The 22,401-nt window shown below is 51.6% G+C and overlaps 2 protein-coding genes across 6 annotated transcripts in view; both read right to left on the bottom strand.

Moving 5' to 3' along the window:
• The window catches only part of LOC124462251 (protein unc-13 homolog A-like), a 31,859-nt gene extending 13,366 nt beyond the window's left edge, over positions 1-18,493 (bottom strand). The window contains 34 exon segments of the mRNA XM_047013888.1: positions 213-309; positions 401-527; positions 660-745; positions 1,043-1,176; positions 1,259-1,342; positions 1,344-1,400; positions 1,807-1,896; positions 2,065-2,133; positions 2,299-2,452; positions 2,557-2,720; positions 2,973-3,056; positions 3,059-3,090; positions 3,454-3,538; positions 3,540-3,624; positions 3,969-4,110; positions 4,725-4,952; positions 5,328-5,547; positions 5,837-5,911; positions 6,074-6,079; positions 6,177-6,255; positions 6,326-6,372; positions 7,218-7,302; positions 7,531-7,988; positions 8,049-8,325; positions 9,591-9,704; positions 10,898-11,096; positions 11,511-11,537; positions 12,095-12,149; positions 12,257-12,327; positions 12,454-12,577; positions 12,823-12,940; positions 13,741-13,840; positions 14,298-14,327; positions 18,043-18,493. Of these exon segments, the coding sequence (XP_046869844.1) occupies positions 213-309; positions 401-527; positions 660-745; positions 1,043-1,176; positions 1,259-1,342; positions 1,344-1,400; positions 1,807-1,896; positions 2,065-2,133; positions 2,299-2,452; positions 2,557-2,720; positions 2,973-3,056; positions 3,059-3,090; positions 3,454-3,538; positions 3,540-3,624; positions 3,969-4,110; positions 4,725-4,952; positions 5,328-5,547; positions 5,837-5,911; positions 6,074-6,079; positions 6,177-6,255; positions 6,326-6,372; positions 7,218-7,302; positions 7,531-7,988; positions 8,049-8,325; positions 9,591-9,704; positions 10,898-11,096; positions 11,511-11,537; positions 12,095-12,149; positions 12,257-12,327; positions 12,454-12,577; positions 12,823-12,940; positions 13,741-13,840; positions 14,298-14,327; positions 18,043-18,064 (3,825 nt within the window). The 5' untranslated portion in view covers positions 18,065-18,493.
• A 462-nt stretch (positions 18,494-18,955) lies between these two features.
• The window catches only part of hmg20b (high mobility group 20B), a 4,702-nt gene continuing 1,256 nt past the window's right edge, over positions 18,956-22,401 (bottom strand). For 3 of the 5 annotated variants that reach the window (XM_047013885.1, XM_047013887.1, XM_047013882.1), the window contains exons 2-9: positions 21,709-21,821; positions 21,297-21,518; positions 20,777-20,897; positions 20,632-20,684; positions 20,229-20,295; positions 19,737-19,952; positions 19,508-19,640; positions 18,956-19,341 (exon numbers count right to left, since the gene is read on the bottom strand). In XM_047013885.1, the coding sequence (XP_046869841.1) occupies positions 19,329-19,341; positions 19,508-19,640; positions 19,737-19,952; positions 20,229-20,295; positions 20,632-20,684; positions 20,777-20,897; positions 21,297-21,518; positions 21,709-21,786 (903 nt within the window). In that variant the 5' untranslated portion in view covers positions 21,787-21,821 and the 3' untranslated portion in view covers positions 18,956-19,328. Of the gene's footprint in view, positions 19,342-19,507; positions 19,641-19,736; positions 19,953-20,228; positions 20,296-20,631; positions 20,685-20,776; positions 20,898-21,296; positions 21,519-21,708; positions 21,822-22,223; positions 22,324-22,401 lie in introns of those variants that run through there. The other 2 variants (XM_047013886.1, XM_047013883.1) reach the window with 2 other exon arrangements.

Genomic DNA, 22,401 nt, shown 5'->3' on the forward strand with positions numbered 1-22,401 from the left:
CCACACTCTCACACACACACACTCCCTGTAAGTCTCCATAGCTGTGTGTAGCTGTGTTTGAGAGAAGAGGAGGAGGTAGAGAGAAAGATAAACACAGGACAAACTTCCTCTGACACAGTCTGAAGTTTTTCATAGTTAAAGGTGAGTGAAGGTAAGGATAAGAGGAGAGGGGAGGAGGAGAGGAGTAGAGAAGGAGAAGAGGAGAGATTTACCCCATCTTTTTTGTCTCTCTCCAGGGCGCCATGCTGGAAGTCTCTGGACACTTCCTCATTCTCGTCCAACCACTGGATGACGAACGGCTCAAACCACCTATGGGTGAGGGCAGGGGGCGGGACTTCAGATCTGATGCTCAAACTACACTGAAACCAGAGCTGTTGTGTGTGTGTGTGTGTGTACTCACGCAGGGTACTCGGGTACTCTGCTCTTGAAGAAGGGCAGGTCCTTGCAGTACTCGTTGTAGAGCCACTTCACTTTGAAGTGCAGGTTCATGTAGTCTGCACTTTTACAAAGCCTGTTCTTCTCATGCTCTGAGGATAACACACACACTCCATTAGAACAGCTTACGACACACACACACACACACACACACACACACACACACACACACACACACAGTCGTGTATGTACTGATTAAGTGTGTGTGTGGGTGCACTACTCACCCTCCATTGCGTACTTCATATCCTGAGCAAACAGGTTCCACATCACCTCAGCACTGATCTTCCCTACATTCAGCTCCTGGGGGAACCTGGCGAAGAGGTGGAGGGAGGGAGAGAGAGAGTGGGTGGAGGAGGAGGAGGGAGAGGGCAGGGAGGATGAGAGAGAGAGAGAGAGAGATCGAGGAGGGAGGTGTGGAGGAGAAAGAGAAGGAGAAAGATATGCCCATACAACATTGAGGACAAAATTTAATTACAGTCCCATTCCTGAAGTGAGGCCAAGAAAGAGAGAGAGAGACAGAGAGAGAGAGAGAGAGAGAGAGAGAGAGAGAGAGAGAGAGAGAGAGACAGAGACAGAGAGACAGAGAGACAGAGAGAGAGGTGCGTACTGGTTGAGGCAGGGTGTGTAGGAGTTCCTGTCCTCCTCGATGATGGACACGATGAGGGTGATGAGCTTGGACCAGAAGTCCAGGTTCTTGATGCTTGGGCCCTGCTCCTCTGGGGGACCGCGCCCCTGCTTGGCCTGGGGGTCAGGGGGTCACAAGAATTAGGCACTGACGCGAGCAGACACACACACACACGCCTTACAGTCCCACCACACACACAGCTTACCGGGTCGTCTGGTACTCTCTGCTGTAGAGCTCGTGGCAGTTGTTGAAGATGTACTCATAGGTGGAGTTGAGGCAGGCCCTTCACACAGTCCTTCACCACCTGGCTGGCCCTGGGGGGGGACTGCAGCTCCTGGACCTGGGGGGGGGGGGGGGGGGGGGGAAGAGGTGAAATAACTCCAGAGACACATTCTAGATAGATCACTGCCAAACCCAGCTATCTACCTGGCTAGCTATGGCCAGGTTGTCGGGTTAACTCATGCAGACATGGGGGGGGGGGGGAGAGAGAGAGAGAGAGAGAGAGAGAGAGAGAGAGAGACAGACAGAGAGAGAGTGAGAGAGAGAGAGAGAGAGAGAGAGAGAGGCAGAGAGAGAGGCAGAGAGAGAGCGAGATAGAGAGAGGAGAGAGAGAGAGAGAGAGAGAGGGAGGGAGGGAGGGAGGGAGGGAGGGAGGGAGGGAGGGAGAGGGAGAGAGAGAGAGAGAGAGAGAGAGAGAGAGAGAGAGAGGGGGGGGGGAGGGGGAAGGAAGGAGAGGGTCAGGGTACCTTCATCCTGAAGAAGGTGATGCTGGTCAGAAGATCCACCGTGGACTTGAGATCCTGGAGTCTGTCTGGACTGCTGGCAGGAAAGTTGTTCTGGAGAGAGGAGAGGCACCATGAACTGTTGTGTGTGTCTTCAGATGAACATATCAGCCTCTTTCACAGAGAGAAGAAGAAGAAGAAGAGAGAAGAAGAAGAAGAAGAAGAAGAAGAAGAAGAAGAAGAAGAAAAGGAGAGCTAGAAAGAGGCGGAGAGAGAGGTTACCCGGTACATGGACAGATCTATCCTCAGTGAGTTGTGCAGCTGGTCCAGAAGCTTCACAAAACGTTCTTTCTGTGATCATAAACACAAGCCTTGTTACAGTTGAAGATGTATTGAATTCATTGAGCTCACTGTATAAAACTAGACTAGTGACAAAGTGGACTACAGGGAGACACACACACACGGACTCAGATATGCTGGATAGGGATAACACACACCACACCCACACACACTCACGCCAAAGTTGGAGGCGGCGAAGCGGTCGGAGGCGGACACGTTGTTGGCAGCCTGTGTGGTGTGGGCGTAGTATGCGTTGATGTTGGCGAGCAGCGTGCTCATCACCGCGGGAACGCCTGGACACATGTACTTAGACGACAGGCAGGCAAAGTGACTGGAGGGAAACACACACGCACGCACACACACACACACAGGGTTTAGATATGCTGGCGAGTAGAACAAACACACACACACACAGTCACACACACACACACGTACGTCATGGCCTGGTAGATGGACTCCACTCCGTAGCGCATGGCGAACTCGTCCACGATCTCCTGGGGCGTCTCCTCAAAGTAGACCTTCCACGCGTCGTCCCCCTTCGCATCCGGGATCTTCACCACGCCGGGGTTCTGGATGTCTGTGACGTAGTGGAACAGGTTCTGGAGGAGAGAGAGAGAGAGGGGGGGGGGGCGGGATAGAGATAGAGAGAGAGAGAGAGAGTCAATGCTACCGTCACTCGGAACTTGGCTCACTTAATCACTCTTACTGTCTAGCGGTGTGTGTCTGTGTGTGAGTGAAAGAATAGGAGAGAGCTCTGTTTCTTTATGAATCATTAATTAAGGCCATTCAGCTTCTTAGGATTGAGGATGAATGAATCAGCACCCACACACACACACACACACACCACCAACCTCGTGCAGGCAGGTGTATTGGACATGGTAGGGGGCCACAGTCTCCTCCCCCTTGATCTCCACGTTGATGTGCATAGCGAATGGCGCCCGACACGGGCTGACTTGTCTGTCCTCTTGTCTATTAGGACGTGACACACACACACACACACAACAGCCAATCAGCTCACTGACAGCCAACCAGAGCCAATCATCTATCAGCACATATTTCAACTGGCCAATCAGGTACACACAGAGGTTTAACCCTCCTTCCGTCCATGGGAGTCATAATCACCCTAAATGTCTTATTGAAATCTAAGAAAATGATACAAAACATGAATCTGAAACATAAAGGTATCAACCAGCCAATCAGGTACTGGCCCAGGTTTAAACTAGCCAAACAGGTACTGGTCCAGGTTTAAACCAGCCAATCAGGTACTGACCCAGGTTTAAACTAGCCAAACAGGTACTGGTCCAGGTTTAAACCAGCCAATCAGGTACTGACCCAGGTTGTACCAGACGTCCATCTCTCCGCTGAGCGTGCGGACCTCGATGATGGTCTGACCCAGGAAGTCGTCAGACTCCCGTTTGGAACTTCTGCTTCACGCGAGACTTGATGTCGTCGTCCTCGTCCCACACTCGAACCTTGATCCGGTCTGACGAGTTATGACACTCACTGGAGAGGGCGGGCAGAGCGAGAGAGCTGGCTTGAATCAGACTGTGTTTGTCTATTCTATTTTCATCTCTTTCCTGCATTTATCCAGTATATGAAAATGTAAGTGGTTTATTTATCATTGTGCAAAGTAGAACACAGGTCATTCTGGGCGATGGACTTTGTCTGGCATGGCAAGCAAACATCCACATTGGGGCATAAAACTAAGGAGAAAGGCAGAAAGAGAAAATATGATATTCTAATATGACATCTACATACTCACCTCCACACACGTGTTGAAGTTCTGGCAGCCTATATACAGTATATATGACCATGTAGGATGGTATAGACTGGGGGGGTGAACTCACAAGTTGAAGTTCTCCTCCCAGACGGGGTTGAGGTTCCCGTAGATGGTCTTGGTCCTCTTCTTGGTCTTGCCCACCTGGACGGTGACGTAGGGGTCACTGGAGCCCGTCTTGTCCTTAGCCTGGAGCCCCTGGGCACACAGCACTGGACACAGAGGTCAGGGGTCAGAGTTAGGCACCGGATACAGAGGTCAGGGGTCAGAGTTAGGCACTGGACACAGGGGTCAGGGGTCAGAGTTAGGCACCGGACACAGGGGTCAGGGGTCAGAGTTTGGCACCGGACACAGAGGTCAGGGGTCAGAGTTAGGCACCGGACACAGAGGTCAGGGGTCAGAGTTAGGCACCGGACACAGAGGTCAGGGGTCAGAGTTAGGCACTGGACACAGAGGTCAGGGGTCAGAGTTAGGCACTGGACACAGGTCAGGGGTCAGAGTTAGGCACTGGACACAGAGGTCAGGGGTCAGAGTTAGGCACTGGACACAGAGGTCAGGGGTCAGAGTTAGGCACCGGACACAGAGGTCAGGGGTCAGAGTTAGACACTGGACACAGAGGTCAGGGGTCAGAGTTAGGCACTGGACACAGGTCAGGGGTCATAGTTAGGCACTGGACACAGAGGTCAGGGGTCAGAGTTAGGCACCGGACACAGAGGTCAGGGGTCAGAGTTAGACACCGGACATGGAGGGAATGGCCTCCCTCCTCCTCCCCTCCCTACTCCTCCTCCCCCCCTCCCCCTTCCCCCCCCCCCCCTCTTCCCCTCACCTGTGATGCTGATCTTGGCGGACCACTTGGACGTCCCGTCCAGAACGCTCTGCTTGATCTGCTTCATGTGGGTGACGTGCGTGGCCTTGATGACGGCAAACACTTCCTGGATGAGCTCAAAGATCTCCGGCTTGTTCCTCTCGCGGATCTTCATCCGGTCCTTCAGGACCATGATGATGTTCAGCGTGCGGTCCTCTGCCCCGTGCTTGGAGCTCTTCTCTGCTGCTCCTGGAGGGGAGAAGGGGGGGGGGGGCAGAGGTCAAGAGGCGTGGGAGGTCAGACAGAGAGAGAGGCGTGGGAGGTCAGAGAGAGAGAGGCGTGGGAGGTCAGAGAGAGAGAGAGAGAGAGAGAGAGGAGAGAGAGAGAGAGAGAGAGAGAGAGAGAGGAGAGAGAGAGAGAGAGAGAGAGAGAGAGAGAGAGAGAGAGAGAGAAAAGAGAAGGAGGAAGAATAGAGGAGAGAGAGAGACACTAATGTCTTTCTCTCAGGAGAACACAGATAGGGGGAGACCTCAGATTCAGAATCAGACCTAACACCTCTCTCACACACACATACACAATGTCTTTCACACACACACACACACACACCCTCACACACTCTCTTACTCTGCAGGCAGTCGGCGTTGAGCAGATCCTGGCACTTCTCGTGACACTTGACGCCGCACTCGGTGCAGCGCATGCCCTGGCGGGCGATGCCCCACAGCAGCCCCTCGCACTCGTAGCAGTAGGTGGGAGTGGTGGCTGTCCACACCTCGAAGTTGTGGGGCGTGGTGCAGGAGATGGGGTAGATGAGAGCCTGCAGGGTCTTTTTGTAGACGTGGTTCTTCTATGGGCAGGGTAGGTGGGCCGCGGGGAAAGAGGGGGGGGGGGGAGAGAAGGATGAACACATTCAAATGGAGAAGAAAAGGGGGGGGGAGGAAGAGAGGAGAGGAGAAGAGGAGGAGAGGAGTGGGCCGAGGTCGGAAAGACTTGACTGAGTGGGAAAACTTCTATCAAAGATTGATTTATTTCCATTAAAATGTATTTATTATTTATTGTTCTGTTAAGAGTAATATTGATGTAGCATAGAATATATTTATATATGGATTTGTGGAAGAGAGTGAAGATCCACCGACCAACTCCTCGTTGTTCAGAGTGCTGGAGGCCAGGGCTGATGTGATGCCTGCCTTCCTGGAGTTCTGCACCAAGGACTGGAAGAGAGAGAGAGATAGGGAGAGAGAGAGACAGAGAGAAGAGAGAGAGAGACAGAGAGAAGAGAGAGAGAGAGAGACAGAACAGAGAGAGAACCCTTGTCAGTGTAACTGTGTGTACTCAACAATAACAACATGCTCTCTTCAGAGAGAGCTACTTACCATAGCCTGCAGCATGGAGGGAAGAGGAGAAAGGGAAAAAGTTAGACAAGGCCAAGCACACACACGCACACACACACACAAAGGACTGGTGTGTGAAACTCACCAGGTCTCGGACCAGAGGCATGGCCTTCCTCTTACGTAGGTCTGGCATACTGTCTATACTGTACAGAGCCCCTCCCACCCTGGAGAAAACACACACCATCATCATCACCACCACGTCTGGAATACACACACACGCACGGTGATACTTACCCTGCTGAAAGCAGGAGAGAGCAGATCCCCACTGACTCTCCTCTGGCCTGGGGGGAGAGAGAGGAGGGGGGAGAGAGAAGAGAGAGTGAGAGTGAGAGTGAGAGTGAGAGAGAGAGAGAGAGAGAGAGAGAGAGAGAGAGAGAGAGAGAGAGAGAGAGAGAGAGTGAAAGGGTTGGAGGAGAGTTAACAGAGGAGTAATTGATTCAATAATGCACTGTTAATAAGTGGCTTCCATAATGTATCTAGACAGCAGATAAACAGAGTGAGAGAAAGAGAGAGTCATTGACGTCAAAAGGAAGTCGGAGTGCGTATACGTGAGTGTGTGTATGTGAGTGTGTGTAAGTGAGTGTGTGTATGTGAGAGAGTGAAATTAGATTAAAGTGAGATTTATAATAGAGTCACTATCCTTCTAATACAATCTAATGGAACACAGTCTATTTGTGCATGCTCAAAGCAGAGCATAACACACACACACACGCCAGTGTCTGACCTCATACATACCCACCTGTGAGTGTGCTCCAGCCTCAGCCAATAAGAATGGAGCATGCAAATCGCTATGGGGATGGAAAATAACTGAAAAAAAATTATGAGATGATAAACACACATACACACAAACAGCATCCAAACAAACAAATACACAGGGTAAACAAAAACTACAACTAAAAGAGGCAAATCATAAGAACTGCTGAGTTTTGGTCGGAGACGGCAGACCCGACAAGAAGATCACCGTCAGGTCCATCAGACCAGAGCAGCCGAGCACTGAGACATCCAACATGCGGGAGGATGGGAGGAGACTCAGGCTGATGAAGGAAGACACACACTCACGCACACACTCACATCGACACTAAACACTCACTCCCTCCTATACACACACACACACACACAGTGGTACCTCCTGCAACTGTAGTCGCACTCTGCTGCAGAGTCGGAGCCAGTTGGCCTTGGCCCTGGCTGGACCAGGCTCCATCACCTCCCTCCTGGGGGAGCAGGGAGAGGGGGAGGGGGAGGGAAGAGAGGAGCGGTGGGAGGTGAGGGAGCAGAGGAGGGAAAGAGAAGGCAACAGGAGAGGAAGGAGAGAGGCGAGGAGGTAGAGAGACAGAAGGTGAGGAAAGGAGAGAGAAACAGAGAGAGGAGAGCATATTATTATGATGATCATCATCATCATCAGCAGCAGCTGCAACAGCGGTTGTGGACCCTGGTCTCACCTGTGGAGGGGGGGCTCCTCTGCCTTCTCTGGGGGGGCCGTGGGGGGGCTCTCTATGACCGGAGCCTCCTCTTCTACGGGTAGGATGTCATCCAGGGGGGGCAGGGCGTCAGGGACAGGCTCCTGGTCCTGGGGGAGGGCGAGGGGGGGCTGTTTGGGGGTGAAGATGGGCATGGTGGGGCCCGTGGTCTGGGGGAGCTGCTCCTGGCTGGTTGTGTCCAGGCAGGGGAGCTGGTCCTGGGCTTGGGACTGGGGAGGAACCCGCTGGTGAAGGGACGCTTGTTTCTCAAACGGGGGTCGCACGGAGGCGCCCTCGGGCGGAGCAAGAGCCGTAGTGGGGGTCGGGGTGTAGGGGGCCTCCTGGTCTTTGCTCAGGGCACCCTCGAGAGGGTAGAGGTCTTCATCCTCCTCGTACGGCATCTCCTCTTCATCCTCGTAGTGGTACACCTCCTCCCCCACCTCCCCCACCTCGCCCACCTCGCCCACCACCCCCTCCACCCCCACCTCCCCGCCATACACTGCTACCTCCCCCTCGTATATGGCCCCCTCCTCCCCACCGTCTTTCACGTACCCCCCCTCGTCGCTGTACACCGCCTGGCCCTCATCCTCGGGGTCCCAGCTGGGGGAACCCTTCCCGTAGCTGACAGACGAGTGGCAGGAGTGGTACGAGTCGTTCTCCTCGTAGAACTCCGACCCCCGTAGGCTGTCCCCGTCGTCCGGACCAAACGCACCGCTCAGGTGGGAGCTGCCCCGACTCAGCTCCCCCGAGGACGCGTAGCGACTGCTGCCTGTGGGGCTGCACACACGCACACACCCACAAGAGAGCACACACACAGTGTGCACGCACATAGGCACACACAGGCAGATGACACAGACGTACACACACACACACAGATACAATTTAAAGACATGTTATCTGAGGGTTAGTTTTCGAGAGGGATGACATCAGAGTCAGAGAGGATTGACCAGTAAGGAACACAGTCAGCCAGCCAGAGCAGCAGGAGAGACTCTTGACCAATCAGGGAGTCCTGTGGCATATATCAGATTATCAAAGAAAGTAAGACCAACACACACACACACACACACACACACACATAAACACCCTAACCTCTATACACAATCATGATGCCAGCATTGACAAATGATGTCCCTTGACACTCTCTATTCCCCTCAGTCCCCCCCTCCACTCTCTCTCCCTCCTCCCTTTCTCTACCCGTCTCTGCTTGTCTCTCTGCCTTTCTGTCTGTGTCTGCCTGTCTCTCTGCATGTCTCTCTGCCTTTCTGTCTGTGTCTGCCTGTCTCTCTGCATGTCTCTCTGTCTGCTGGCCTGTCTGTCTGTCTGTCCATCTGTCGGTCGGTCGGCCTGCCTGTCTGTCTGTCTGTCTGTCTGTCTGCCTGCTTGCTTCCAGCTTGCTTGCTGCCTGCATAATCACCATGTTAGAGACAGCCAGAAAGACAAGAAACTCTTCCCACTGCCACACACAAGGGAGGGCAATAACAGGCTGTCAGTGCATCCAGCCCTCCACACACACCACACACACACATACAGGAGAGGGCAATAACAGGCTGTCACTGCCACGCTGCATCCAGCCCTCCACACACACACACACACACACACACACACACACACAGGAGAGGGCAATAACAAGCTGTCACTGTCGCACACACACACACACACAGAGCTCGCCTCACATTAACTCACAGACCGAGGAAGTCACAACAGTGTTACAACACCCACTGGAGAGGTGTGTGTGTGTGTGTGTGGGGGGAGGGAGGGGGGCAACTGCTGCCGTGACAACTGTTCCAGGAGGCCAGCAAGGGAGGGGGCCCTGAGGGCAGGGGGGGTCACAGTATCAACAATATCAACAAAAAACACACACCAGATAGTGAGAGGGAGAGAAGCAGAGAAACGAGGAGAGATAGGAGGACCACCGGATAACATCCATGCAAGCACAGCGAGCGGGCGAGCGAGGAGAACGGGACAAGGCCAGTACTGACGTCACAGCGGCACCAGGACAAGATGGCCGACGAGCAGGAGGAGGAGGAGGTGCACAGACCCACCTATCAGAGAGAGAGAGCCTACTGTCTAAGGAGAACTGGCGGCTGGTGGGACGGCTCGAACCAGAGTCCAGATCACTCTGATCGTTGGTGGCGGAGTCTATGCTATCATACCGTCTGGTGGAGAGGAGGAAGAGGAGGAGGAGGGGGAAGAGGAGCAGATTAGCAGAGAGGAGGAGGAGGAAGAGAAGAGGAAGAGAGTAGGAAGAGGAGGAGGAGGAGGAGGAGGAGGAGGAGGAGAAAGAGGAGGAGGAGAAAGAGGAGGAGGAGGAGAATAGCAGAGAGGAGGAGGTGGAAGGGGAGTAGAAGGAGAGGTATGGAGGGGAGTGGGAGGAGGATGACGAGGAGGGAGGGAGGGAGGGAGGGAGGGAGGGAGGGAGGGAGGGAAGAGAGGTGTATCAGTAGAATCCACAGTCCAAGGCTTTCAAAGACAGCAGAACCCAATAGAACCTCTAGTCTGATCCAGGTTCTGCATGAAGACCCATCATCTCAGAACCACAGCACAGGGAGAGGAACACTCTTAGAGAGAAAGTTCTGGAAGGAACCTGAGGATGCCCAAACGGGTTCTTTAATTGTTCCTGCTCTGGAGAACCCTTTGGAACCTCAAAGGAAAATCTTTCTAGATCAATTTAATAATAGTAGTCTCTACCATGATAAGAGGGTTCTCCAACAGGTGGAACCAGGGAACAGTTAAAGAACCTTTCTCTTCAGGTACAGAGAAAGCTTTGCTTAGCCATCAACTTGGATAGGCTAGAACAACGCAATCTGTTTGGGAGGGGGGTGAGGAGGGTAGTGGTGGGGGGAGGGGCTGGGGGGAGGGGCTGGGGTCTTTATGCAGCTATACCTCTCCCCCTCACCATGATAGACAAGCGTGGTTTTGCACCTTTGGAACCAAAACATTTGCACACATCCAAAAACACACTTCTGTTTTTGTAAACTCACACATGCGTGTGCAATCACACACACACACGCACACACACACATGCGCTCGCACACACACAGAGGGCCATACAGGAGCAAGGGGTTCTTCCCGGATTGTGTGCTGAGGCCATTCCCTGGAGGGTTACCATGGGAACCGGTGAGAAAAACAACACAAACACACACACACACTCACACGCCAGAGACGGCTGTTTGCTCCTTCTGGCTAGAGAGACAAGCACAGGTAAACAGGCCAGAGCTGGAGCAACAGTAAACAGTTTACTCAGTCATTTGTTGTCATTGTGTGTTCTTTAGAATGTGCTCATATGTATGTGTATGCATGTGTGTGAGCATGCCCATGTGTGTGTACGTGTGTGTGTGTGTGTGCGTACCTCATGGCTCTCTGGTCGTAATCCAGCTCGTTTCCGAAGTCCTCGTCGTATGGGCCGTCGAATTGGGAGCCTCTGATTGGATACTGGTGTGCGGACGCGTTGGGTTGGGAGGTGGTGTAGAAGGGGGGGGGCATGCTGGCGCTTGTCTCACTACGATAGTCGCTGTCCCTGTCATCCACCGCACTGTCCGGGTCCTCGTCTGCACAGGGACATACACGATTGGTTGACAGGGAGGGGATCCTGCGCTTCATTGGTCGGTTAAGATGTGACACTTAATTTGTATTGGCTGGAGATTGTGTGGTCAGTTATTTCATAATACTGCTTGTTTTAATTGAATTGGCTCGTTAATGGTTCATTGGTTGGTTTAGGTTGGTTACAGGTGCTGATCTATGTGTCCAGCCCTTTGAGACATTACTTTTACAAACATAAAAAAATGTACTGTGATTGGATTAGGTTTAAAACTGAAGTGGTGTTGATGGAGATTAGGCTGAGCTCTCTCTCTCTCAGACCAGACCAGTCTAGACCAGAACAGACCAGTCTAGACCAGACCAGACTAGGTTAGTCATGACCAGACCAGACCCTAACAGGAGAAAATGTTGAGGATGATACTCACTCTGGTCTCCCCACAAGCTCCAGTTACCTGCAAGGACACATAGGAAGACATAAGGTCTGGGGGGAGGGGATGCAGGGAGGGAGGGAGGGGAGGGAGGGGAGGGAGGGAGGGGATAAAAACAAAATAGGAGCAGAGAGGGGCAGAAGGATGGCTGACCTAGTGGCCTGCTTGTGTGTGTGTGTGTGTGTGTGTGTGTGTGTGTGTGTGTGTGAGTGTATGTATAGCTCTGTCTGCTACAACTCTCACTCACAAAGCTACCAGACGCCCCATAAATCACCAAAGAACACACACACAGTCTGACAGCACACACCCATCCATCACCCTCTCTCAGCTCTGCCTGTCAGCTGGGACCATTTGTCAGCATTTTCCTTCCCTCCCTTTCTCATTTCCTACCTAGGCGGACAAGGGGGAGGAAGGGTGGAGAGGAGAGGAAGGAGGAGAGGAGAGGAAGGAGGAGAGGAGGATATGATACTGGAGGAAGAGAGGTAAGAGAAGAGGGGGAGGAAGAGGGAGGAGGAGAAGAAGGGAGGAGTAGATGCATGTATTGATGAGACCTAGATGCATGTATTGATGGGAACACTTACAGCATTGTGTGGCTGGTATTGGCAGTGGTCTCTCCTGCTGCTCCTGGTAACCATACTGGCACAACAACAACAACATCACTACACTTGGTTTCCCAACATGGACTGATACAAGGAGAGGAGAGAGGAGAGGGGAGAAGGGGAGAGGATGGATGGATGCCTTACGTCCTGGTCTCGCATGGCGTTGAGCTGCTCCAGTTTCTTGGCCCAGTACCTAGCCTCCTCCTCCGGGATGTCTGAGAAATATGGACAGGGTCAGACAGGTCACACACAGGTCACACACAGGTCACACACAGGTCACACACAGGTCACACACAGGTCACACATACACACTTTCTCTCCACACACACACACACACACACCTAGCGGCAGCTCGAAGCGCGTGTCCAGCAGCACTCGGTGGAAGGTGGGGTCTTTGGTGCCACAGATCTCATTCTCCGCCATGATGACCTGAGAGTCCAGAGTCAGCCACTGACCTGGCCCCTCCTGGGATGGGGAGGATGTGGGGGGGGGCATTTAGCAGACGCCCTCATCCAGATACGAGGCCATTTTCAAATAGTGTTAGTAGGCCAGGCCAGACCAGACCTGTCTACATCAGACCAGACTACACTACATAAGTAGTCTAGGCCAGCCCAGCCTACACAAGTCTAGACCAGACCAGTCTAGACCAGACCAGCCCAGTCTAGACCAGACCAGACTAGTCTAGACCAGACCAGAAGATTGACGATTACCTCGTTGGACTGTCTGATGCTGTGCAGAGGAACCCAGAGGGTGCCCACCATGGTGTCCCATATCAGCCCCTTGTTCCACACCTCCACTGTCAGCCCCAGGTCCAGCCTGCTGATCTCACTGGTGGTGGGAGGGGGAGATCAAACAGAAAAATAAAGGTCACCATCTGACCACACAAGCTGGTCTGGAGCTAGCCTGCACAAGAACAACAACATGAATCATTCTGATAGGACTGGATGATGGGAGTGGGAATATAATAATATAATATACCTGGGAATATAAAACTAATAATAGCATCAGCATCATCTCTGATAGGAAAACAGATCCCTCTCCCCTCTCTCCCCTCCCTCTCTCCCCTCCCTCTCTCCCCTCCCTCTCTCCCCTCCCTCCCTCCCTCCCTCTCCCGCAGAGAGTTGAGGGAATAATCTAGCAGCCAGCTGATGCTGCTGTCCAGGAGGAGAGAAGAGAGAGAGACACAGGGAGAGAGGGATGAAAAGAAAGGGAGAGAAAGGGAGAGATGAGTGCAGAGTTTAGAGCTGTCCCCTTTTCGAAGGAAGTTTAGCAGATTTAGACTTAAACTGATAAAATCTCATTTCAACTTTGGGCTGAAATCACATCCTGCTGACATCACTTCCTTTTTACATCCCTCCAGACAGCGTTACACCCTGACTCAGACCGGAGGTGGAGGAGGGGAGGGGAGCGGAGGGGGGAAGAAAGAGAAAAGAGGAGGAACAGAGTGAAAGAGCGGAGAGGAGTGGAGGAGACGAGTGCAAGAGGAGAGGTGATAAAGACAGGAAGAGAGGAGAGGTGAGAAAAAGAAGAGAGAGGAGAGGTGAGAAAAGGAAAGAGAGAGGAGAGGTGAGAAAAAGAAGAGAGAGGAGAGGTGAGAAAGAGAAGAGAGAGGAGAGGAATGGACTCACAACATGAAGTCTTGCTCCCAGCATGGTTGGCTGCCTCTGACAGCGATCGTTGTGCTTTTCACATTCTGCACCTTCAGCGTTACATAGGTGTTAAACTTCTCTGTGGGAGCAGGGGACAAACACCAAGGTTCACATCTGAAGTCTCAAAGAGCAACTTAATACCCAAATATGTCATTGATTAAAAAAATCACTGCGTTCAATATTTAGATATGTTACATCAACAATAGTTGACATTAGAATGTAACTGAACATTAAAACCTCTTAATTCAGATAAATCACCATTATTCATACCCATGCACAGCTAAACTCATCAATCCTGGATTTGAACTGACACATTCATTCAAATGTTTTGTTAAAGTGGGAGTATCACAGCTAATGAGTATCATGTATCACGTCAAGTGTTTGAGGAAGCCCCAAAAATCATATTTATGAAAAATCCCCAACTCACAACCTTCCACCAGAAAGTATTTTGGGAAAATCGGAAAGGGCAGGCAGAAGTTAAGATGGAGGCATGTAGTTACTCTTTAAAGTCAGACAGTCAGAGAGAGAAAACTCACCTTGAGGTCCATCCAGTTTAGCTTTCTTCACTTCAACACAGAGAGACAGAGAGAGAGAGACAGAGAGAGACAGAGAGAGAGAGACAGAGAGAGACAGAGAGTGAGAGAGAGAGAGAAAGAGAGAGAGACAAGTGGTTAGGATACATGTTATAAAACACCCAATATCCATAATTACATAGTTTAACACTCCTAACCGGTGGTGTCTGGAGTGTGTTTGACCGGATTGTGTGTGGGTCTGTACAATGTGTGTGGGACTGAGTCGTTTGTGTGTGTGTGTGTGTGTTAGTGTGTGTGTGTGTCTGGATCATCTGTGCGTGTCTGAATGCCAGGATCTCAATATCAAGGATAGCATTCACACACAGATGTCAGGTTCTGAGTCACTCTGCAATAGGATGTCTCTCTTCTGTGTGTGTCTGTGTGTGTCTGTGTATGTGTGTCTGTCTGTGTGTGTGTATGGATGGATGAAAGGGTGACTGGTGATTTCGTCTAGCACCATAGCAGCAGGTTTGACAAAGTGATGGTCCTCTCCTTTCATCTCCTCTTCTGATCCCATCTCCTCCACTCCCCTCCTTTCCTCCTCTCCTCTCCTCACCTCACTCCTCCATTCTCCTCTCCTACGCCATCTCCTCCCCTCCTCTCCCCTCATTTCCTTTCCTCTCCCATCTCCTCCCCTCCCCTGTCCTCTCCTCTCCTCCGGGAACTGAGTGACTTTTTAACATCTCTGACGTCAACAGGCTCATTCATAATGCACTAACCCCTCACCAGCCTCACACACACACACACACACACAGACATAACACACACGCACGGGCAACCACAGGCACACATGCGGGTACACACACACAATAGTCTCTAGAAGACATTCATATTCACAGGCCTGGCCTCTTTTATCTTACAGGTGCAGCTGAGACCAAAGAGAGTAACAGACGGGGGGGTTTCTTGGGGGAACAGGGAATGGGGTCTGCAGCTCTGGTGACCCACAGATCAGCTCTCCATCCAGGGGAGACTAGCTAGAGTCTGCAGCCCTCTGCCTGGAGCTGTGGAGACCCACAGAGCAGGAGGGCTTTAGCGTTAGCAGGCTAGCAACATACTGTACCTCCACGCCATCTCAACCACATTTTACCTGTGTTGTGGTGAAAGCTATTGGAATCATTACAGTCTTACTGCATCTCACCCATCACAGACAGGAGAGGAGGGGGGAGGAGACTAGACAAGGGGAGGAGGCTATAAATAGTCACGAGCCCTGAGGAACGTGTTTACGTCAATCTGAGAACCAAATCAGACCAGTCGTCTGCACTAGGGCAGTGTGAGGAGCCTGGACAGGAAGCTGCTCCTCTACAGGTCACCTGTCATTTCCTGTTTTGATGGAGGGGAGAGGACAGGAGAGGCGAAGAGAAAAGAGGATAGGAATGAGAGGAGGAGACAGAGAGGGATGAGAGGAGGGCAGAGGAAATGGCAGGCAAGGCGAGGGAGGAGAGGAGGAGAGGAGGGATGACAGGAAAGAAGGGGAGAGGAGGAGGAGACAGCGTACAGTGGCATCCCAGCTGTGTCGGCTCTGCCCCCTCCTATATCTGTCTATTTCTCAACTCCCCCTCTTCGTCTGCTCTCTCTCTCTCTGCTTGTCTTCCCAACCTGCCAGCCCTCTCTCCCTGTCGCTCTCCAACACTTATCCCCCCCACCCACCCTTGCTTCCTCACTCCCCCTCTCCCTCCCTCGCTCCTGTCTGTCTGTAAGCCTGCTTCACAGCTTGGCATCCCTCCCCCTGTCACACTCCCTCCCTCCCACGCTCTCTTCCTGCCATGTGGCGAGTGTGCGCGAATGCTCTCTCGCCCTCTCACTCTTTCTTTCTTTCCTTCCTTCCCTCTCTCCCTCTCTCCCTCTCTCGGTGTGCAGCGGAGCGCGGGTTGAGCTGCTCAGCATCCCCAACACTATAAATATCCTCGTCAGCGTGACAGTGTAGAGAGGGGGGTTCTCACTGCTCCCAGGCACAGCACAGAGCACGCTCGGCTGCACAGGCAGGGAGGGGGGGGGGGGGGGGGGGGGCGGAGTTCTGGAGTTCTACAGTTCTAGAATGAAGGAAACAGAGGAGGGAGTTCTAGAATTCAACACAAAGTGCTGTTAGTTAACGGTGTGTCTCTGGAGTTTTCCTGTCTTCGACGCCAGCCTCGGTTCTCCAGGGACACGAGGGGATATCACTGTTGATTAGAAGCCGATCGTGATGAAACTACACGATGGAGGTCAATGTTGCGTAACACCGCCGCTTCCAATTACATCCAGCCTTGAAAGGAGTAATCATGTGTTAACTTGTTAGTGAGAGAGCAGATGGAAGAGCAGAGTCATGGCGCCGGGTGAGGCCCGGGTCTGGATGAGGCCCCTGCCCCGGCCTCATCCCCTCTCCCCCACTGTCACTCTCTCCCACTGCCACTCTCCCCCACACTCCTCCTCTCTCTGCGTCTCTCTCTCCCTCCCTCTCTCTCTCTCTCTGTCTCCCCGCCTCTCCCCCCACTCCACTCCACTCCATCTAAACAGCTGACTGGTTGCCTGACTGTTTCCAGCGGCGTCTCCATTCGTCCAGGAAGAGTGTTTGATCTGTGCATGTGGCCGGCGGAGGCTGGCTGGGCCCGGCGCGAGAGGCAGGAACCGCACAATGAATGGGAATAATGAGGCGCTGAAACAATAAGAGGCCTGAATAATGCATGCGAGATAAGGAGATAACGAGTCTCTCTCTCGGCCGCCAGCTCCAGCTCCATACACAGAACTACAGGAGTGTGGAACTGTGACTAGTACAGCAATAGGATTTGTTGGGGGGTGTTTGGAGTAGCTTTTGATGGGTGTTGTAGTTTTTTTTTGCTGTAGGATTTTGTTGAGTATTTCGTGTCATCTTTGCTTCTGGTTTGTTTCGTACTGAGGAGGAAGAGGAAGTTAAAAACGCCAGCGGCCCCGGTGACTGGGGCGTTGCTATGCCAACAAACCTCCGGTTGGTCGAGGGATCACTGGAGGGACCTGTCTCAATCCTGACAGCTGGCCAGTCCGCTGCTGAACACACACACACACACACTCACTCACCGATAAGCAACACACAAACGCATGCACTGCCAGTATATAGCATGTTCTCTCCTCACATGTCACAAGACATGACAGCCTATGGTGGTGACCCACAAAGAGGCCAAATACTCCCTCCTCCTACACACATAAATACACATACACTGTTTCTGTGTAAGTGTGTGTGTGCGCACGCGCGTGTATCAAATACACAACATGGGAGCGGAGACACTAAATGTTGTGTAGCGCGCAACAGAACTGTCCATACAACCACTCGGCAAACCATTGAAACCTAATCAATAGCTGGTCCACGCGTGGTTGTCACGCATTTACCGTCTTGAAACGTAACAAACAGAGTTTGGCATTCAGAGACCCTCTGAAAAGCGAGAAGTCGATATCAATATATAAATAAACCGCTCAATACGGCCATTTAACTAAAGCTCTGGGAGTTAAGCAGAATACCACTGTAAGCGTTTAGACAAGCGGTCGTGGCTTCTGAAGACTGTCACGCTTGCCTTCATATCATTATGAAATCATAAGATTGTAGAAGCAACTAGAAGTTTAAAGGGTTAGATACTGGGAGACTTCAGGCAGGGAAGCAAGCAACTGGTAACGGTGGGGTTATCAGTCGGTGTTTAGCTGCAAGTCGCGCCTATAGATGTCATCCGCTTTCAGTTAGTGGTCCACGGTCCCCGTCTCTTACCTCCGACACACAGCAATGACATCTCTCAAACGCCGCTTTGGTGAACGTTTCCCTGCTGGCTTCCAACCGGGTTGGCTTTTTTTTTACTTGGGGAGCGGTCCTCGGTGTCCACCGCCCGTGTGTAGATGGATGAATGAATGGAGGAGAAATCTCCGCCGCGGCTCTTACCACATGTCACCGTTAATATTAACCGTAAAAAAACGGTAAAAAACGTAAACATGGAATTTCAGAGCTGGGATGTTTTGTTCCTCCACACTTCCTCCGTTTTACGCCGTGTGTGGCTCGCGGTGTGTCGGTATTCCCCGGGTCTTTTCAGCTCTCCGCTTCCCGACGCTCAGCCATGTTTTTCCAGCATCACATCTGTGTGGACTGATACCGAAAGTGACGTCAGAACCGTGGTGAAGGGATTGGAATCACGACGCTCATGAACACCTGATCGAGAAGCCTTGCTCTCCACGAGGGCCATGACCTGCCGGTGCCCTGTCATAATCAGCACTGTACATAACTAGGAAGCATAATTGCGGCCAGCAACTATGCGGCCACGACCGTACACTAATGGAATAGGGTGAAGTGGATCAATTAACTTCAAAACTTTGATATAAGCATTTCTCGAACGTTTAGATTGATTCCAACTTAAACTGCTTATATATTTGTTTCAACTATTTTTTTCTAATAGTTTAGGGCGTGTATGGTAGGCTATGTTATAAGGATTAGCAAACAACATGGACAACCACCGTCCTCTCGTGGACGACTGTGATATGACATTTTGTAGATCTATTTGGGGACGTTTTTCTGCTTTATTTATTGATAAGACAGTTGGAGGGGAACCGTGGAGCAGTGAGAGAAGGGGGACAGGGACGGAAACCAACCGTATTTGACATAGCAGACTTCGAACTTTCTGGCAACAACGACATCAGATAAATCACCATTCACTTTTAATGAACGCAAACATTACAAAAAAAACATCATCAAATGCATATTCCTGTTTTGAAAATTAACACAAACATTTAAGTCCCAACACACACTGCTCCAATGAAATGATCTCTCACAAACCCAGAGGGGCTGTGGTCAGTTACTGTAAAGATGATTGGTCACTGTAGCACTCAAGCTACCTCTCACCACCAATCAGAAACACCCCTCCACGGACAGCCAGGGTTCTGTCACGTAGAGCAGTTCTCCGACACACTGGAGTAGAACCGGGCAAAACAGTGTCTGGTTCTCTCTGGGTTATCCTGGGGGTCATCGTCAGGGTCGTCAACTTTGACCTCTCCTTCAGGGCAGCCTTCTCACAGCTTCTCACTGTGAACGAAAAGAGACAAGAAGTGTCAGCGACAGAAAGTGTAAGGTTAGAGACAGGAAGTGAAGCGTTAGAGACAGGAAGTGTTAAGACACCGAAAGGATGGATGGACATGTATGGAAGGATGGAGAGATGTACAGATGGAGGGATGGAGGGAGGGATGCGTACTTTTCCAGATGGCCCAGCACGTCCCTCAGCTGGGTGAGCAGGGCGCGGTGCTCGTGAGGGCTGCTCTCTAGCGCCCCACTGAGGCGACTCAGATAGGAGTCCAGATTCCCCAGCGAGGGCGTCTCTCCTGTACCTGGGGGAGGGGACGCAAACAGTTTGACGAGCTTCACAAGTTACAGCACGTGTATGTGACAGACCTGGCTGTGTGGGTGTGTGTGTGTGTGTGTACCTGGCAGGGCTATGGAGCTGAGGCTGCTGACCAGCGTGTGTTTGATGACCAGCAGGTGGCGCTGCAGCGCCTGCGTCCTGAGCTCGTCCTGCCCTAGCTCCGCCTCCAGGCGCTCCTTGGCGGCAAACATGTCGGAGATGTGCTTCTGCAGGACGCCGTTCTGTTCCTCAAACTCCACGTTGGCCTTCCTCAGGCGCCGTAGCTCCGCCTCCCGGGCTGAGGGGGGGGAGAAGGGAGACAGTGGAGGAGAGAGAGAAGAAGGGAGAGACAGACAGGAAAGGAGGGAGAGATTAACAACTGACAGTGGCCCTTACAAAACCCTTACCCCAATTACCCATGTACACACACACACACACTCTCTCCCACATCCACTCCTTTCCTCTTACTGTCACAATCTCTTTATCATTTCTCTCTCTTATGCCCCCTCCCTCCTGCTGTCTCACACACGCACGCACACACAGTAGTGTAGTCAGTAGTGGTCTCTGGGCTCACCTTTGTTCTGGTCCAGGAACTCCTCAGTGAACATGGGTACATCAAACCTGGGAGATATCTCCAAGCCCTGAAGGAGACACACACACACACACACACACACACACACACACACACACACACACACACACACACACACACACACACACACACACACACACACACACACACACACACACACACACACACACACACACACACACACACACACACACACACACACACACACACACACACACACACACCCCTGTAATCAACGTAACGCCTCAAAGAAGAACAAGAAGGAAACACTCCTAAAAACTCTTCCATGAAAAACATGGGAGAAACCTTACGAGATGGTTAGGATGACAACACTACAGCAATACTAACCACCCAGAGGTAACAACAACAGGAAGCAGACAGGTACCTTGTTGGAGACTCCTGAGCTGTTAGCGTTGATGATGACTGAGGGAGACTCCTCTGGAAACCACCAATAAAATCACATCAGACAGGGTGTGTGTGTGCGCTGTGTGAATGTGTGGGCGCGTGTGTGTGTGAGCTGCAGGCCTCACCTCTCTTGACCTTCTTGTCTTGGATCTTGGCAGTGGTGATCTGGTAGGCCTCGCTCTGCTGGTACTCCTTCAGCTCTCTGGCATACTGCACCTTCTCACGCTCCGCCTCGTCCAGGTAGCGCTGACACACACACACACTCAGACCAGCTGGTTCTAACTCGTTACAGTTTCAAATGGTTCATGTGTGTTCTGAGTGACTCCTGTGTGTTCTAGCTGGTTCCTGTGTGTTTGAACTGGTTCCTGTGTGTTCGAACTGGTTCCTGCGTGTTCTAGCTGGCTCCTGTGTGTTCTAGCTGGTTTCTGTGTGTTCTAGCTGGTTCCTGTGTGTTTGAACTGGCTCCTGTGTGTTTGAACTGGTTCCTGTGTGTTCGAACTGGTTCCTGCGTGTTCTAACTGGTTCCTGCGTGTTCTAGCTGGTTCCTGTATGTTCTAACTGGTTCCTGCGTGTTCTAGCTGGGGCCTGTATGTTCAAACTGGTTCCTGCGTGTTCTAGCTGGTTCATGTGTGTTCTAGCCGGTACCTGTTTGTCGGTGGGGTTGAGGCGGCTCCACTCGGCGCCCAGCCTCTTGGTGATCTCTGGGAAGGGCAGGTCTGGGTGCTGGGCCCGGATCTGCTCGCGCCGTGCGTTCAGGAACCGGACGTACCCCGTGACCGGGGCCTTCGGTCCATTGGGGAGAACCTTCTTCCTCTTCTTCCCCTTGGGCCAGCCCCTCTTCTTGGCCGGCTGGACGGAGACGAAACACTGTCAGATGTTCCGTTAACGTTTTACTCTAATGTTTCTATCCGACGTTCTGAGAGATTTGTTGTTACATGTTCTATAAGGGGTTCTGTTATCGGTTAGCGTTTTTATCAAGGTTCAGGTTAATGTTCCAATTGTATGCGTACGTGTGTATATGTGTGCGTGCATGTGAGTGTGCGTTCCCGGGTCTTGCCTCTTCGTGCGGGGTCTCAGATGAGTGAGGGCCTCGAGGGTGAGAACCCTCGCCCTGCTCTTGCTTCACTCCTCCCATTATTATGATATTATGATCCCGGCTTTGTCTACCTCCTGAAACACACCAACAGCTTATCAAACCAACAGTTCATTGACAGTCAAGTGTGCAACTAAATGTAATTACCAACTTTATTGGGTCTTGAATACATGACCTCGCTGGACAATCCAAACGTGTCCTTAATTGGACAGCGGACCATCTTATCCTTATGTGTCGTATCGGTCTATCTAGCTGTTTCGCTAGAAAAGCTAGTTATGTAGATTCATAGTGTGTTAGCTAGCTACATAGGCGGACAATGGAGTAAACGTTGAATATTCCCGCGAGCTGTCTCTGCAAAAACTAAAACGGACACTATTATATGCATTTGCTTTTTGCATCGATAGCAATTTCGGTAATTATTATGAAATATATAGCGTAACCTATTCGTAAAAGATTACATTTTATTAACAGCTACTCACCCTCGCGAAGCTCAACCAAGCTTCAGGAAGCTGTACTTACTAATTGCTGATTGGTTGATGCAATGCCTACGTATATAACTAGTTCTAACCATCCCCTCCCCCTCCCATAATATCTGCACGTAACTTCAACCAAGGAGGGTTACAATGTAGCAACTGTAAAATGTTTTGTTTTACATGG

Source organism: Hypomesus transpacificus, unplaced genomic scaffold (genome assembly GCF_021917145.1).
Source record: "Hypomesus transpacificus isolate Combined female unplaced genomic scaffold, fHypTra1 scaffold_205, whole genome shotgun sequence".
NCBI lineage: Eukaryota > Metazoa > Chordata > Actinopteri > Osmeriformes > Osmeridae > Hypomesus > Hypomesus transpacificus.